This window comes from Erigeron canadensis, chromosome 2 (assembly GCF_010389155.1).
Source record: "Erigeron canadensis isolate Cc75 chromosome 2, C_canadensis_v1, whole genome shotgun sequence".
NCBI classification, from domain to species: Eukaryota; Viridiplantae; Streptophyta; class Magnoliopsida; order Asterales; family Asteraceae; genus Erigeron; species Erigeron canadensis.
Genome location: NC_057762.1, coordinates 4,087,383 through 4,104,126, shown reverse-complemented (window position 1 = coordinate 4,104,126; position 16,744 = coordinate 4,087,383). Strand labels below are relative to the sequence as shown.

The following is a 16,744-nucleotide window of genomic DNA, read 5'->3' as shown; positions in this document are numbered from 1 at the left end:
AAGTTTCAATCTTTACACTTTTAGCACTAAACTATAATACTTTTTAGTAAACTTTTAATTCTTTTTATTTTCAACCCAAAACTTTCAATCTTTACACTTTTAGCACTAAACTTTCATAGTTTTTAATTTTTTTTTATTTTATGGTATGGGAAAGCGTGTATAGAATAGTATACTTTTTATTTTATTTTTTATTTTCACCACAATAGTTTCACTATTTACATTTTTAGAACAAAACTTTTATAATTCTTAGTAAACTTTTTAATCTTTTTATTTTCACTTTTAACACCAAATTTTTATACTTTTTGATTTTCTTTTATTTTCGCCACAACATTTAAGTCTATTACACTTTTAGCACTAAACTTTTATGTGAACGACTTTCACTTTCACACAAAACTTTTACAGTTCATTTTTTAACTGACAAATGTCAGTTTTTAATAATTTGAATAATAAGTGTTTTCTTCAAAAAGTTTATGGCACATTATCTCTTGAATAATATTTTTTATTAAATCGTTAGCAAATGTAATGTCTTCCGGGGCAATGCCCGGGTGACATATCTCGTTTTATTTATAAACACAATAATCAAAACAAATCCTATTAGACCAGAGAAGTGAAACAAACATGGAGGCCCAACCCAACTCGGTTGTCTCACCTAAGATATTGAAAAGTTATTGACTACCTGTAGCTTCGGTTTTTGAACCTCGTGCAAGTCAACTTCTAGACTGGCAAGAGTGGGAGAGCTTGGGCTAGGTAGTCTAGCAACCAGCATCCAAACTTCATTCTTGGATGCTTATTTAACAGTATAAAACAACTATTTGCACTCATTTTTCCATTTGACATTGCTGCACTCGGCAAATAATGATAAAATACAAAAAGAATGTATTTCACATGCCAACAGAAATAACAGATAGATCCTTTCAATTTTCTAAACACATCTACCCCCCTACTCTTGAGAATCAAGATAACTCTAATTTAGATACAAACAAAATCCTAAGTAACTAGTAAAACAAATATCTGTTAGTATAAAATAGAATAACGGTCACCTCACAAACAGCTTTGCAAGCACAAAGACTAGACGGTCCAACTCTAACAACGCCCGAGCAGTATTGGGGCACCTTTAAAACCCTCTTTTTTAAATTAAAAGGGCTGTAAAAATGTTACAATTGTACAATCTATATGACCTTATAGTGCCACATTTGATGGGTTTTCAATATTATTGGAATCAATACTTTTTGACACTAGAGGTATATCTTCTCTGTCAAGGGAGTCTTCAGGTAACAAAACTTTGAATACAGCATAATGGTGATTTAAGCTTTTCTCTCCTTGTAATCTGTGAACACTTCCAAGGGCACCAGCATTTGGATTTGGAAAAGCGTAGAATATACGCTTAACTCTTTGATGAACAAGTGCCATCGCACACCTGCAATGTAACATCAAAAAAAAAAACAAGAATGATAACACAATCAAAAATCAAAAGGTGGCATTGAACAATCGAAAGAAACTGAAATAATAAACAAGGTATTTGTATGGTTAAATAATCTACCTACCTTGATTGTTGTTGCTAGGATTCTTACTCAACGAGAGAGAAAATAAGGGGGGGGGGGGGGGGGGGACGGTTGGATATGAGCTTTCAAGATGACTATAGAGACATCCATAATCGTATAATCAGTTGATTAATGTGAGGGTTGGTTAGATAACTTTAAAATTATCTCAATAATTACGTTCATGGAGCAATAGGAGAGACAAGTACATACATACAAATTGTACTTCAAATTCTCAAGTCTAAGAATATAAATCACGCTCCATATTTAGCATTGTTTCATTTGCATATAGTCTAAAGATCCCAAAGTCACCAGATCAAGCTAGCGAGCTTACTTCTAATAAGGATGGCAAATATACCCGTACCCAATGGGTAATCAGATATACGAACCCGATTTGACTGGGGACTCCCCGAGCTTACCAGGGATGGGGACGAGTATGAGGATGCAATTCTATTCCCCGACGGGGATGAGGACGGGGATGGGAAATCGTATATCCCCCATCCCCATACCCGAAAACACTATATGAGTTTATTAGAATTACTTTAAGTTTTTTCTATATATTAGAATCATTTTAAGTTTAGAGCTTTATATAAAATACTTTTTATGTGTTTTATTTTATATCATTTATTTAACATATGATTAGTTTATATATAGAAAGAAAAGATCGAACTACACACTCTCCTACTTTCTACTACGATAAATTTATGTGTACTCAAAAAAGTTATCCCCGATACCCGATGGGGAGGGTATGCAGATGTAATTTAATTCCCAGGCTGGATGGGGACGAGGATGTGGATTACAAGTGGAAACCGGGTATGGGGATGGGGATTGAGATCCCCTATAATACTCACCCCATTGTCATCCCTAACTTCTTAATTTATACAATTACACCTAAAAAGGAAATGACACTTGATACAAACTGAATCATGATAACAGAATTTTTCAATTTGTATCAAAATTTAAATCTTTACACGCTAGAAAGTTTAATAAGGGTAAAACGTCATAACTAATACGCTCTCCAAGCCAAAAGAAGTCCCATGTTTTTCTTATTAAGGCTTCATATCAATGATTTTGTTCCAGAAGAGTCCATTACTTTCTCGATTGATATTTTTGGGTGTTCTTAGATAAGGAAACACAAAACGAGGCTCAGTTTATGAACTTACATTGTGCATGGTTCCCACATAAGATAGATGTCATAACCAGTACATAAATATGGTCTGGCTAATTCAGAAGTGCAGCCAGATAAGATTAAGTTATCTTCCTCGTCATCTTTTACCTAAAAACACATCCCCATCATTAATTAGAAACTTTTGATATTTTTACAAGTGACTAACTAAACTCATTAGTATATTGTATATTTACATTTCTGCAAGACGCTTATTTAATCAAGTAGCATTCAAGACCAACTCTTTTTTTCAGCGTTGGTTTATGTTCTAATGTTAATTAATTATAAAAACGGGAAATAAAAGTGTTTCGGGTCATTCTGGCCCGTAAAAAAACTAAACATATTGACCTGTTACCCAACCCACCCAATTTGTCATTCTAATGTGAAACAACAAAGAAGAATCAAGGAACTTACATGAACGGATTTGGTCTTTTGTTTCTTCGACGTATGACATGTTAAAGTGGGACCGACATGATCAGTTTCTGCTAGATCATGTCCACTGCCAGGAAAAAGATGTCTATCTCTGGCTGCAGAATATTCAATGGCTACAATAGCAGCATGCCTTAAAGGATGCCATGAACAAGAGTCATTACATGACTTCTGGGTGGACCATTGCCAAGGATTTAAACAAGAAACCCGATCATACAACACTTGGGGTTGTGTAGCTGAAGAATTTTGTGTATTGTCATGATTATGAGTTCTATATGCAAGTGACGAGGAAGTAGTAACCTCATAATTTATGGAACAGCTACAAGAGTGGACCTGATCACATGCACGTGCAATCACCTCATTCGTTGAAGGATCAACAACAACAGCAGCATTCACCATCTGCACTACTTTATATTAATAAGATCAATTGTACTGTAGAGTAGAGACCTGATACCATTATACTTACAGCGTGATATCTTGTTTGGAACTAACTGCTATATGAATTATATAATCTGATGTGCCAAATGATTAATTTAAGGCCCATTCCCTCTGATTCCAATGTAGATGAAATATTCTTCTACATTCATTTTTAAATATTCCATAATCATTATAGTTTTATATGGAATATGTTGTGAAATGGATTCTTAAAATTTCAACTATAGCACCATATTTCATCAATGTGAAACAGTATATTCATATTGCTGTATAGAATATATCAATAACAATATTTGTTGTTTTAAACGTAAAGTTAAACTATATACAGTAAAATTCTTAAAAACCGCTTAAATGCTTTGGGTACAAACTTTTACCTGGGATTCACCTTTTGCCAAATCCAGTGCTAGCTTCATGAAGGTGTATACCAAGTGCGCTTCTTCTTCTGAAAACCCAGTAATGCCACTGATATTGCTACATTTCGGACAACACACCCAAAGAAAAGTCAAAAGAGGATTGTGTGATTTATGTTACATAAATGAAGGTATTAAGAAATACAATATGATCGGTTCTGAATATACCATGACGTGTTACATGAAAAAAAATCTCTAAGAAAGCGTATTTAGATTACTATGATTTTCATCAGTATCTATAACTATACTTCTATACTATCTAATAAAGCAAATGGCTCCTCCTTTTCTTAAACTTTCAGCCATTGAAAAACCAAAAATATCCCTCTCCTTTATTCACCAATTTAAACATTTACAGATAATATACCTATAATACCCTTAAAATAACTACACTACCCAGTTTAACATCAATTACTTTTACATTCACCACCATCGCCACCCCCCGCCCCGCCCCCAACACTATCACCGCCACCGCGTCGACACTACCGCCGCCACTTGTCGCCACCACCTCCGCTACCCGTCGCCGCCACCACTACCCCACCGGTCACCGCCACCACCACCCCTACCGTCGCCGTATTGCGCGGGCATAAGTCTAGTAGTTTGACAATGCCCCAAATTTGCATCACTTTACCTTAATTTAGCATACACATCAATTATGTAGATTTTGGATATAATTTGGTGATGTAAGTGACGAATAGGAAACACGAAACACCTAATAAATATATACAAGATAAGTTAGATAAAGTACTAGGTTGGTGGATGAAAAGATGTTGGCCATCTTTTGCATTGTTCTTCCCATTCTTCTTTCGATAATGGAGCATATTTGCAAACCTAATCCACATTAAAAAAAACTACGTCAAATGCTGACCATACTAGTATGAAAAAATACATCTCTATATCCACAAATGGTATACAAATGAAATACATCTATAAAATGACTTACTTTTGTGATGAAAATTTCCAACTGATGAGAATCTATTAGCTCAACCACCTCTTGCGGTATGATATCTAACTGGCTATCATTTTCACCGGCTAAACATAAGATCACTGATAATTGAGTGGATCCTGACAAGCCACAAAAATAGATACAAGATATAGCATCAGCCAACATTAGTATATGTGTGTGGGCGGTTGAAGGACCAAGTTCATTACTTGCAAAGAGGCACTAAATTCTAATCCCGCTTGACTGATTTCTCATTTTCGACATCGATTCTTTTTCAGCTCTTTATAGTAGCATATGTAAGGGTTAAAAAAAAAACTTGGTGGGATTTTATGCGATTCACGATTTCACGTTTTTAAAAAATTTGTAATGTGCATCACAGAATGCCATTTGTGCAACACATTTGTTACACAAAATAAGTTTCTGATGCACAAAAGGAGTTATATTTAGGAAAATGCCATTTCGGAGGCCCTTCTCACGAATTTGATCCTTTTTACAAATAGCATTGACTATACATATACATATATGTTTTTATAATCAAACTTTTATAAGCAAAAAATCAGGACAGTAAGAAACCTCCATCAGTGTAGTGCTTTCGCACCCGTTTGACATGACGTAGATTTTCTAATGGCAAAATCTGATTTAATTTCCTGAAAATTTTCAATCGATCAACCAAAGATAGTTAGTGCCTAATGATAAAAGTCAAGAACACAGAAGTGAATATAGTTTGTACGCACATACCTGACAAGAGTGTGGGCTTGCTTAGGATCAATTACAGCAGCATAAACATTGACTGCAGATTCAAAACCAAGTCGAGTACATAGAAACTATCAAACTTTAGACGTATATGCTATTCACAAAAACTTTGGACGTATATGCATGCGCTGAAAAATGGATGTTGAAGTACCTGTGGGTTGTTGGTGAAGAGGAAAGAGTGGTTTATCGGGGATGTATATGATTTCCCAACACTTGTTGTCTTTAAACTTGTTCATGTTTCCAAACTAAAAACATTCCAAGTCACAAATCATACACAATCAAATAGACTTGATTTAAGAGGTTGATCATAAACAAAGATGATCCATCCAATGTAAAAACACACAAACAGAAACATGATCATGTGTGTGTGTGTGTTACTATTCTGGAAACAAAAGCATCTAATGTACATCGAAATAGAACCATACCTTATTTGTTCTTAACCAGTAGCAATGCAGGTTTTGAGACACAGATATCTAGCACCCAAACTAGATGTGTATGCATCAAAAATGGAAAAGCAGCTGCTCTTATCTGCAACAGAATATACTAGTTTTAAGGAGGCTACTTTACTACATGATCCATGTTATTGTAAGAAGTCCATAAACATGATTTTACAATAACCTACAAAAGTAATGTGTATTTGAAATTTGATCATAGTAGTCTTTTCTAGGGGAAATTCACTATATTTGTTCTCAACTTCAAGAATTTTCCCACTTTAGTAGCCCAACTTTGTTTGTGTTTAATGTCATCACCCAAGTTTTTGTCACCTTTTGAAATGTAAACTAATCGGTTATTATTTCCATATTAAAAGTGCTAATATGGCATGTGTCTCCCATGTTAGCAGCCAAAGACTGAAGATACATTATTGACTTGTTTCTCATAAGGGGATAACTCAACTAGTCTCTAAAGTTCTTTAATATAAGCTACAGCCAACTCTTCTACAGAAGGCTCGTATATTAGTAAAGTAACACGTGCAACTTTTACTAAAATGCTGAAGCATTATGAGGGTTGGTTGAAAAGATGGTCATCAAGCACAACTTCTTGATGGAATTTCATCATATGCCCCAAGATTCATACAACAACGATGGGACAACAACGGAAACTCGTTTCCGTGCAATTAGGCGTTACAAAGAGGAAGTAGATAAGTAAATACAAATCATTAACGGTACTGGATCATTGCATGACTATGCTTGACAAAGAAAAACATTAACAAAGTTCCCGACTTGTACTACACTAACTCCAAAGATATCCAAAAAAACAAAAAAAAACAGTTCAGCCCGGAGTAACTGTTTCGTTGCTCCGAGTACAATATTGAAGTTTGAGACAGAGGTAAAGTATTCCAAGTTAAGGTCCAAGCAACGAATTATGATCTTTGGCACCTCAACTGAGATCAAATATTCAAATGATTGTGTTATTGCTCCTAATCTGAAAACAACATCTTTGAATGTACATCTAGATGGAAATCGTCTTCGAATGTTTCTTGACACAAGTACTAGTAAAGCAGCTAGCTTTCAAAGACAGAAAAATAAATCCATATAGTAAGATCATGATGGTTTTTCACATGCTAAAAAAATTGGTTTCACAGGCATTTCATCAAACAATTGGTGGGCACAAATAAAACACACACAAAATACCACTTTGAATCCTTATAAATATATATATATATATATATATATATGAAAAACTAAATTGATGGTGAAGCTCACCGGAGGGAATGACTGGTGGAGGGAGATATCGGCGCCGCCACGAGTAATAGGGGGACAAATGGGTAGTGCGTCTCTGTTGTATGTGCAAGGAAAGACCCGTATGAAAGCAATGAAAAACAGACGGCTAAGAATGTGGTTGTGTTGGCTAATGTTGGATTGGCTGTCAGTTTGCTATTTCCGGCCGGTTGGGAAGATGGTGACTCGGTAATTTGGGGGTAAAAGGTTTAATTCTTTCGTCACATGACTTGTAGACAAAAGTTTATTTGATAGGGATGGAACTTTGATAGGGATGGAACATAATGAAAATTGGGCAATTTAATGTTTGGAGAAATTTCAATGGTTTCGCTGGTCTTTACATCCATTTTCTCTTTATCTGCGGCTTTGATGTGATAAATTTCAATAGGTGTCGAGATTTTCGTAAAATCAGATATCTCATATGTTATTGTGTCGGTAGCCCTACAATCAAAAATCCACGGTCCAATGGATTTGTTATTGAGATTTTGGGGCACATAGGCTGACCCATTTAAAGAGAACGGATAGCCTTTTTTATTTTTATTGAAGAACCCATGACTGTTGGGCCCAATATTGGGTCGGTCCGAATAAGAAAGAAAAGAGTTTATTTTTTGTGATATTATACACTCATTATTAGGAAAGAGGGGTCGGTCAACATAAAAAGGAAAAAAGTTATTTTTTGGAGTTATTTCTTTCCTCCCATTACCTGCTACCGAAACAAAACCCTCTTCCCCATTACCTCCGGTCGCCGCCGTTGCTGCTAGTCCTCCCTCCAAAAGCCGATCAGTGTTTCTTTTAGTGGTGGAGATGCTGCCGGTATTGGTGGTAGGAGAAGAAAGTGATTTTGAGACACCCTTTTTGCTTGTCGTTCGATGATTTTCGGTCCACCAATCGGGATAACCAATGATTTCGAAACATTGGTCATTGGTGTGTCGATTCCTGCCACATTCTTCACATTTAAGATGAGATTTATCATCTTTTGGCAGTTCGTCGGAACCCTTTTGTGGCGAGACTGCTCCCATGCATTTCGTCGGCGATAAGTCCGGTGGCTATGCCCTGTGGTTTTGAAATAGTTGCTTTGAAAGAACTCGACTCGACCATTTTTATTTTTTATTTTTTTTACAAGTTGACTTTATTTGACCAATCCATACTTAGAAAATTTTTAGACAAAATAAGGTGAAAAACTCAAAATGTTAAAATTCAAAATCTAACAAATTAGAACACCTTAATATGTTATAATAAACATATCTTATAAGTTTCAGACCTTGAAAACATCGGATGAAGCTCGGAAAAATTTTGCTTGAAGACAGAGAAACTGCGGCCGCAAGCACGGTCGACCGTGCTTTGCGTCCGTGCTCTCAGAAACTGAACACTAAGAGGAAATACTGCAGACGCTGAGCACGGTCAGCCGTGTCTGCGTCTGTACTCTTACTGCACACACAAAACATCAAATTTGACTATTAACTCAATTTGCAACATTTTCCAAACTCAAACACAAGTTCCATCACACATCAAATTTGATTTCAAACCTTCACATGACATAATTTACAACATAATTACTACATTCGAAACTTTAACCATTGAAATTTACACTAAAACAACCAAGCGGGTCACTCGCCCGCATTTACCCAAAGTGATGAAAAGACCAAGTTGACTCCAAAATGATTTATACTTCAATCCACCATAATAGTCAAGACTTCAAGACTTAAAATACATCATACACAACATTCTCATTCGAAAGACACATGTATCAAGAGCCAAGAGTTTGAGAGGGAATTAACTAGGTTTCTAACCAAAATGTCATTCTTTTATGGATGACCAAATACCTTCAAGTCACTAACACTTCAAGTCAACAACTTCAAATCAACAATACCTAGTTCATTCTTCCGGAACCACCTATAAAATGGTAAACAACTAAAACGTAAGCGAATGCTTAGTGAATAAACTTGCATACAATTATACATACGAAGGAGGGCAAAAACACAAAAGACTATCGCATGTAGCCAATGATACCGTCATATCATCACTTGCATACTTACTTTTGCGCTAACAAAACATACATGGATCCACATACGCTAAACAATCATCAACATGATTAACTATCGGGATTCTTAGGCCCCGGAGGTTCTTAGGCCTCATAAACACTATGCCCCATATGGGCCTACGCCGAATCAATCACCACACATGGATAAATAAACTTCAACATGATGTGGTCAACACCACACATGGACAAAAGGCTTCAACATGATGTGGTCGATTGACCCAACGTATACATAAAGGTATGCAAGAGTACTCACCTCCTCCGCGACTATCAACAATCAACAATGCAACAACAAGTGCAAAGCTTTCAACCTATCAATTCAATACAATATGCACATAAGACTTTCTTCACAATCTTGGCTAACTCACTTAGCCAAACTAACGATTCACTAGCATTCCTATTCACCCAAACTCAATTTCCTTGAGTTGGCTTAAAATCAAGTTTCACTTAACAAAGCTCAATCTCTCTAACTCATCAATCTCAATAATCTATCATTTTGCTAAAAATCTCATTTTACCACCAACATGTGGCCATTTCATCTAGTTGCTCAAAATTACCAAATTCTCATTCACTAGCCTTTTTCAAACCCAAAACCCAACCCATTTGTCATTGAGTTACTTCCACCTTTAACAACAAAATTAGGTAGTTCATCTTACCTTTTTCAACCACATTTCAATAACTAGCAAAAAGTTCATCTTTTCTTGCAAACTCAAAATATTACTTAGAACTTATCAATTTCATAATCAAACACATCATATAACTCAATGACAACTAGGTTAACTAAGGAATTGGGAGAAATTAACCATAATTCATCTTCTAGCAAAAACCCCCAAATTGGTTCACTCCATGAACCCTAATTTCAAAAGAAAGATGAAAACTAAATTAGGGGAATTCAATACCTCAATAAACAATAAGTTAATGCAAGACTTAAGTTGGAAATTCTTCTTCCTTTCTTTTCTCTTTGAAATTCGGCCACCACCACAATACCCACAAACCCTAACTTTTCAATTCTTGAATGGAGATTATTTAATGGTGATAATTATTATTATGATTTTTATTCTTGGATTGAAAGAATTAGTCTTTGATTTTGGAAGAATTGAGATGAAGTTGCATGGAGGAATGATGATGAACAAGAGTGAAAATGTGAGAAGTGGAAAAAGAAAATGGTTGGCACTTCCTATGAGTGCCACGCCCTTGACTAACTTTTGTGGGTATTTTTACCCGCTATCCGTTAAAGTTCCAACTAAATTAACCCCATATCCAAAAATAAAATACTAGGAAACTAATTTAAAGTCAAAACTATAAAAAGGGGTTAGTTTATTTATCTTAAAATTATTGGGGTGTTACATGCTCTCAGAAATCAGAATACTCTGGTGAGCGGCTTCTTTGCGAACGGTTGAATACGCGGATTCAACGGTAGGGAGCGGGTCAACCTGAAGGATCTTCCGTTTAATCGATTCAAACTTCCGATCAAGCCCATTTAAGAATTGGAACAGTTTCTGTTTCGATCTTAGTTTGGTATATATTTTAATATCATCAAGGCACTTCATTGGGTTTGGATCTATACAGTCGATTTCACCCCACACACCTTGGAGTGAAATCCATAAATCTTCAAGGGATTTAACGTTCTGTTTAAGTTCGTTCGCCTGGACGTGTAGATTAAAGGCTTGTAATTTGTCTTTGCCGCTGCTATAAGTAACTGCTAAAGCATCCCAGAGTTCTTTTGATGTGGAGAATTCGGTAAGATTTCCGGCCAAGGTTGGTTCAATGTTCTGGATAAGCCATGAAAAGACAATCAGGTCCTCAATGTATGTATAAAATCATATATGATTTTGTTGGTTTTCTTACGTATAAAATTGAGACAAGGCAAACGAGTTATATACAAATAATCCTATTTAAAATCAATTTTGATTTTTTGCATACAGTGTGAAAAACTTATACAAAATCATATATGATTTTACGCATACATTGTCAAGAAAATATACAAAATCATATATGATTTTGTGTAGCACATTGAGCCAAACCAAATGACTTCCTTAAAAAGAAATTTATTCAAAATCATTTTTGATTTTACTCATAAAGTTTGAAAACTGTTCAAAATCAAAAATGATTTTACGCATACATTAAGGAAAAACTATACAAAATCATATATGGTTTTGTATACCACATTGAGACAAAACAAAATGAGTTACATACCAAGAAACTCATTTAAAATCAAAAAATGATTTTAAGCATACAGTATGAAATACCCATACGAAATGATTTAGCCCCCAAGGGGTTAAAGTTTAGGGGTTTAGAATGCAACATTTCTAAAATGCAAGCATAAAATCAAAAATGATTTTGCATAGATTTTTAACATTATACATGTGAAATCATTTTTGATTATAAATTAAGCTTTAGTTTAAGGTTTGAATTCGTAGGGTTAGCCGTTAGACTTCAAACCCTAAACTAAAGCGCGGGGCCGAAGGCCCCCGTGATCACACATCCCCCTCGGATTAGCTTTTAGCCCTTAAGGTTTTAGCTTTTAGGGTTTTAGATTAATGCAACTTTTCTAAAATGTATGCATAAAATCATAAATGATTTTGCATTGATATTTAACATTATACATGTGAAATCATTTTTTATTAGAAATTAAGCTTTAGTTTAGGGTTTGAAGTCCTAGGGTCAGCCTAACCTAAAGCGCGGGGCCGAAGGCCCTCGTGATCACACTTCTCGGTCGGATTTGATTTTGAATAGGTTTAGTGAAATTCCATATATCTATACAAACAAATGAAATTCCATCAAATTTGATTTTGAATAGGTTTAATGATACCAAACTCATTTTTTTTTGTCTAGATGTATGAATAAAATCAAATATGATTTTGTATGGGTATTTCATACTGTATGCTTAAAATCATTTTTGATTTTAAATGGGTTTCTTGGTATGCGACTCATTTTGTTTTGTCTCAATGTGCTATACAAAATCATATATGATTTTGTATAGTTTTTCCCTAATGTATGCGTAAAATAATTTTTGATTTTGAATAGTTGATTTGAATAAGTTTTCAGACTTTATGAGTAAAATCAAAAATGATTTTGAATAAATTTCTTTTTAAGAAAACAATTTGGTTTGACTCAATGTATATTTTCTTGACGATGTATGCATAAAATCATATACGATTTTGTATAAGTTTTTCACACTGTATGAATAAAATCAAAATCAAATAGGTTTATTTGTATAGAAGTCATTTGTCTTGTTTCAAATTTATACGTAAAATCATATATGATTTTGAATAAACTTTTCATTGTGTATGCTTAAGATCAATTTTGATTTTGAATAAGTTTATTTGTACTGAAGTATATACAAAATCATATATGATTTTGAATATGTTTAATGATACCAAACTCATTTTTTTTTTGTCTAGATGTATGATGTATAGGGTTTTGACACTCTATGGGTAAAATCATTTTTGATTTTAAATGGTTTTCTTTGTATGAAACTCATTTGGTTTTGTCTCAATGTGTTATAAAAAATCATATATGATTTTGTATAGGTTTTCCCCAATGTATGCGTAAAATCATTTTTGATTTTGAATAGGTTTTTCACAATGTATGCGTAAAATCATTTTTGATTTTGAATAATTCATTATATATAGAATTTTCACATTGTAAGAGTAAAACCAAATATGATTTTAGGCATAAGAACACATTTAACTAAAAGCTCAATACAAAATCAAATTTGATTGTATAAAACAAAGTTACAAAACAAAAATCTATAGAATCTATATACAAAATCAAATATGATTTTACACATACAGTTACAAAAACAGAAATCTCTATAATCTCTATACATAATCAAATATGATTATAACATAAAAGTAAACAATAACAGATAACAAATCGAATTTGATGTTACTCATACATTTCCACAAAACAAATGGAGTTTATATCCACAAACCTATACGCCAAAAAATTTAATTTAGAATCATAAATTTGATTAAATCATATTATCAAACTTTGGTTTAGACATTTCATCAAACACCTTGTATGCAATACTCAATCAAATATGATTTGATTCTAAATCATATATAAGAAACTTTGGTTTAGACATTTATCAAACACCTTCTAGGCAATATTGTACCAAACAACAAAGTCAATTGAATAACTAATAAACTTTAACAAGTTCAAATGTTAGAATAGATCTAATCACATATTATCAAATTACATTTGATTATCACCTAAGAAAATTCGAATTTACATAACAAAAAGCCATATATTCGTATTCAATAGATATTTCATTGTTTATTAACACATCTGCAAGATCCATTGATGAAGACTGATGGAGATGATGATGATGATGGGTGCAACGATGGCTGTATTTTCCATTGGAACGTGGTGGTGACTTGAAGATGGCGGTGGTAGTGTTTGTGATGGTAATGGTGCTGGTGATTTTTCAAGAGGGGGAGAGAGAGAAAGAAAAAGATCTATGTCTGTGTGTGTGTGTGAAGCTATGAAGAGTTAGCAGGGGATTAAGATAATATGTCAAATGATAAAACTACCCCTCTGTATATTTTTTTAGTTTTTTAACTGACCATTGATCATTTTTTATCTAAGGGTTGAGATGTGACCCTTAGATCTCACCAATTTTTAAAGATGTAAAAGAATACAACTCTTTATATCATATATAAATGGGAAAATGATCCGTACTGCAGACTTTACCTAAGCTTTGGTACTGCCACATTAAAAAAAGTTACATATTAAACCTTTGAATTTAATAAACATACATAATCCCCCCTGAATTTTACATAAACTCCCTCTGAATTTTACATAATCACCTCCTGCTTTACCTAAGATAGGTACTGCATGCTTTATCTAACATTTCCCCATTAATACCAGAAATGCATGTTGTCGTTATATGGTATATTGCACATATATCTTGAGAAAACAAATATATTATTTTATATTATTATATATGTAATAGAACAAATAAATTGAAAGATATTCATCACGCTATGATACGCTATGACCTGATAAAATTAATCTATATGAAATGAAAGGTGATTTATACACAATATTTTACTCCGTACATAATAATTACTATTCTGCAATGTTGTATATGACTTGTTATTGATATACTCGTATATGATAGTGCATAAGTTATCGTACGTGTATCAGTAATACAGGTTATTGTGGGAGCTAACTTGCACATTAATGTAAAACATATGTTAATGAGTTTATTGCAGGGTATATATAAGCATAAACACATGTCAATTATTACTCCGTATAAACTATTGTATTATTTTCGATCGGGCTCAATATCTGAAATTTTATATTAATTTATAAACATTGGTTATCACTAAAAAATTATATTTTGATTTATAAAAAGAATAACATTCTCTTTTTTTGGGTTGCCAAATACTGAAAGGTTGGTTTTGATAAGTTATCAATGATCAATTGGCCGTTAAAAACGGCTTGGTCGCATCATTTTGACATTTTGGCATATGATTATTTATTTAATGGAAAATGCCCTTTTTATTGAGGTATTATATTAACAACCGTACTCATCCACAAAATTGCATTATATTAAGCATAAAATAAAGCCATAAATAGTCAACCCTATCATGCAAATGATTAAACCGTTCACTTCAAGTTAATTTGTGTTTTTGTATTGTATGTTTGACTTTCTAAAGTATGACTACCACATGGGACGTGGCCCATTGGAAAGCTTAGTAGTATTATCTTATGTTTATAAGTGTTGCTCAATATATAATTAGTTTAGTTTAATTATTAATTGTTGTTAGTCAAATGTCGCCGGGTAACAAGGGAGAGAGCAGGTTCAACTATCTACTACTGTATGAGAAGCGTGATTATACATCATACGCACCTTTTTAGATTAATCATTAATTGACCCTCATTTTATGATTTATGTACATCATCGCGTACGTACGAACGTATTATATGAATTCCATGTGCACAAGCATTGACTATTTTCATTTGACTAAAACTTCATTTTTTTGCTTCTTAATTAATTAGTTCAGAGTGTTTCAAAGATAAAGTTGATGAAGGCATGAAGCTAGAATTTAATTAAGACTTCTTTTGCATAGAGTTTCACTTTTGCATGCACATATACTAGCCCCTTTTTTTACACCAGCGGTTACTTTCAGGAAGTAACCCGTGCTCGATTTTTGTTGAAGGCATAATTGAATTGAATTGACTGAATTATCTTGATACTATCATTACTGGGGTTATATGGGTATCAATTTAGTACATGCAATCAAAATGTTCCCATCAAAATACCTTTTTCTATACTATCCCGTTATGTACTAAGCCTACTTTTGAAAGTTCACGTTTTCTAACTTTTGATAATATCCTATTTCAAAAGTTTGTTAAGTCGTTAAAGTTTTAAACTTAGGTTTCAAATAAGTATATCTGTTAGTATCAATGGCGGCCCTATAAATTTTAACACCCCGGCCGATCAAAGAAAAATATGCCCCTAACTTTAACCGAATTTAAATATACATATATATATATATATGGTAAAGTTATTTTGAGAACCCTTTTTTTGCGAGAACTTTTGAGAACTTTTCAAATCAAGCCCAATCGATGATTATTCTTTACATGAAAATTGTTTTTTGATTGTTTTTTGAATAACTTATGTGTAATTTTGAAGTTTATAATTGTGTGGAGCATGGATTATCATCCGTTATACAATTATGTGGAGATTTGGATTCTTGATCACATGTGCACGAATATTGCTATGATCACATGTATGCAAGTCGATCACATGTAATCATAGCAATATTCGTGCACATGTGATCAAGAATCTAAATCTCTACATAATTGTATAACGGATGATAATCCATGCCGGCCTCCACACAATTAAAAACTTCAAAATCATGCATAAGTTATTCTATAAACAATCAAAAACAATTTTCATGTAAAGAATAATCATCGGTTGGGCTTGATTTGAAAAGTTCTCAAAGGTTCTCGCAAAAATAGCATTCTTCATAGCAAATTGGTTAATTAGCTCTTCACAATTTATGTTCTTTAAGATTTCGTTCTCAACAGCTATCATGGCCAATCCACTAAGTCTTTCTTGAGACATTGTTGATCGTAGATAAGATTTCAATAACTTTAACTTCGAAAATTTATGTCCCTTCAAAATTTATGCCCCGACCAAGAATTGGGTTTGCACACCCTTTAGACCTCCAATGTCTGTTACAATTCTTTATAATTAACACATTAAACCAATTCAACCCCAAATTTTGATTAAACACTCTTGCCTAAATCTGAACTTGGGAACTGCTAGCCTTTCATCTTCTCTTTAACCACCTGAACA

The 16,744-nt window shown here is 33.6% G+C and overlaps 1 protein-coding gene across 1 annotated transcript; it reads right to left on the bottom strand.

The window, feature by feature from the left end:
• Positions 1 to 879: 879 nt before the first annotated feature.
• On the bottom strand, positions 880 to 7,646 carry LOC122588500 (tRNA-specific adenosine deaminase TAD3). The gene is made up of 11 exons (XM_043760632.1): positions 7,374 to 7,646; positions 6,096 to 6,198; positions 5,822 to 5,915; positions 5,656 to 5,707; positions 5,491 to 5,564; positions 4,918 to 5,039; positions 4,723 to 4,805; positions 3,942 to 4,038; positions 3,118 to 3,531; positions 2,702 to 2,814; positions 880 to 1,417 (listed from the first exon to the last, which is right to left on the bottom strand). Exons 3-11 carry the CDS (start codon positions 5,904 to 5,906, stop codon positions 1,180 to 1,182), a joined length of 1,278 nt encoding a protein of 425 aa, XP_043616567.1. The 5' UTR covers positions 5,907 to 5,915; positions 6,096 to 6,198; positions 7,374 to 7,646; the 3' UTR covers positions 880 to 1,179.
• Positions 7,647 to 16,744: the final 9,098 nt, after the last annotated feature.

What these genes read in the sequence shown, in the direction of transcription:
- LOC122588500 (XM_043760632.1), bottom strand. Translation starts at nt 5,906, where the DNA reads ATGAACAAGTTTAAAGACAACAAGTGTTGGGAAATCATATACATCCCC. An exon ending in TGGAAATTTTCATCACAAAA is followed by an intron (nt 4,806 to 4,917) that starts GTAAGTCATTTT and finishes AATGTGGATTAG; the next exon opens with GTTTGCAAATATGCTCCATT. An exon ending in AAAAGACCAAATCCGTTCAT is followed by an intron (nt 2,815 to 3,117) that starts GTAAGTTCCTTG and finishes ATGTGTTTTTAG; the next exon opens with GTAAAAGATGACGAGGAAGA.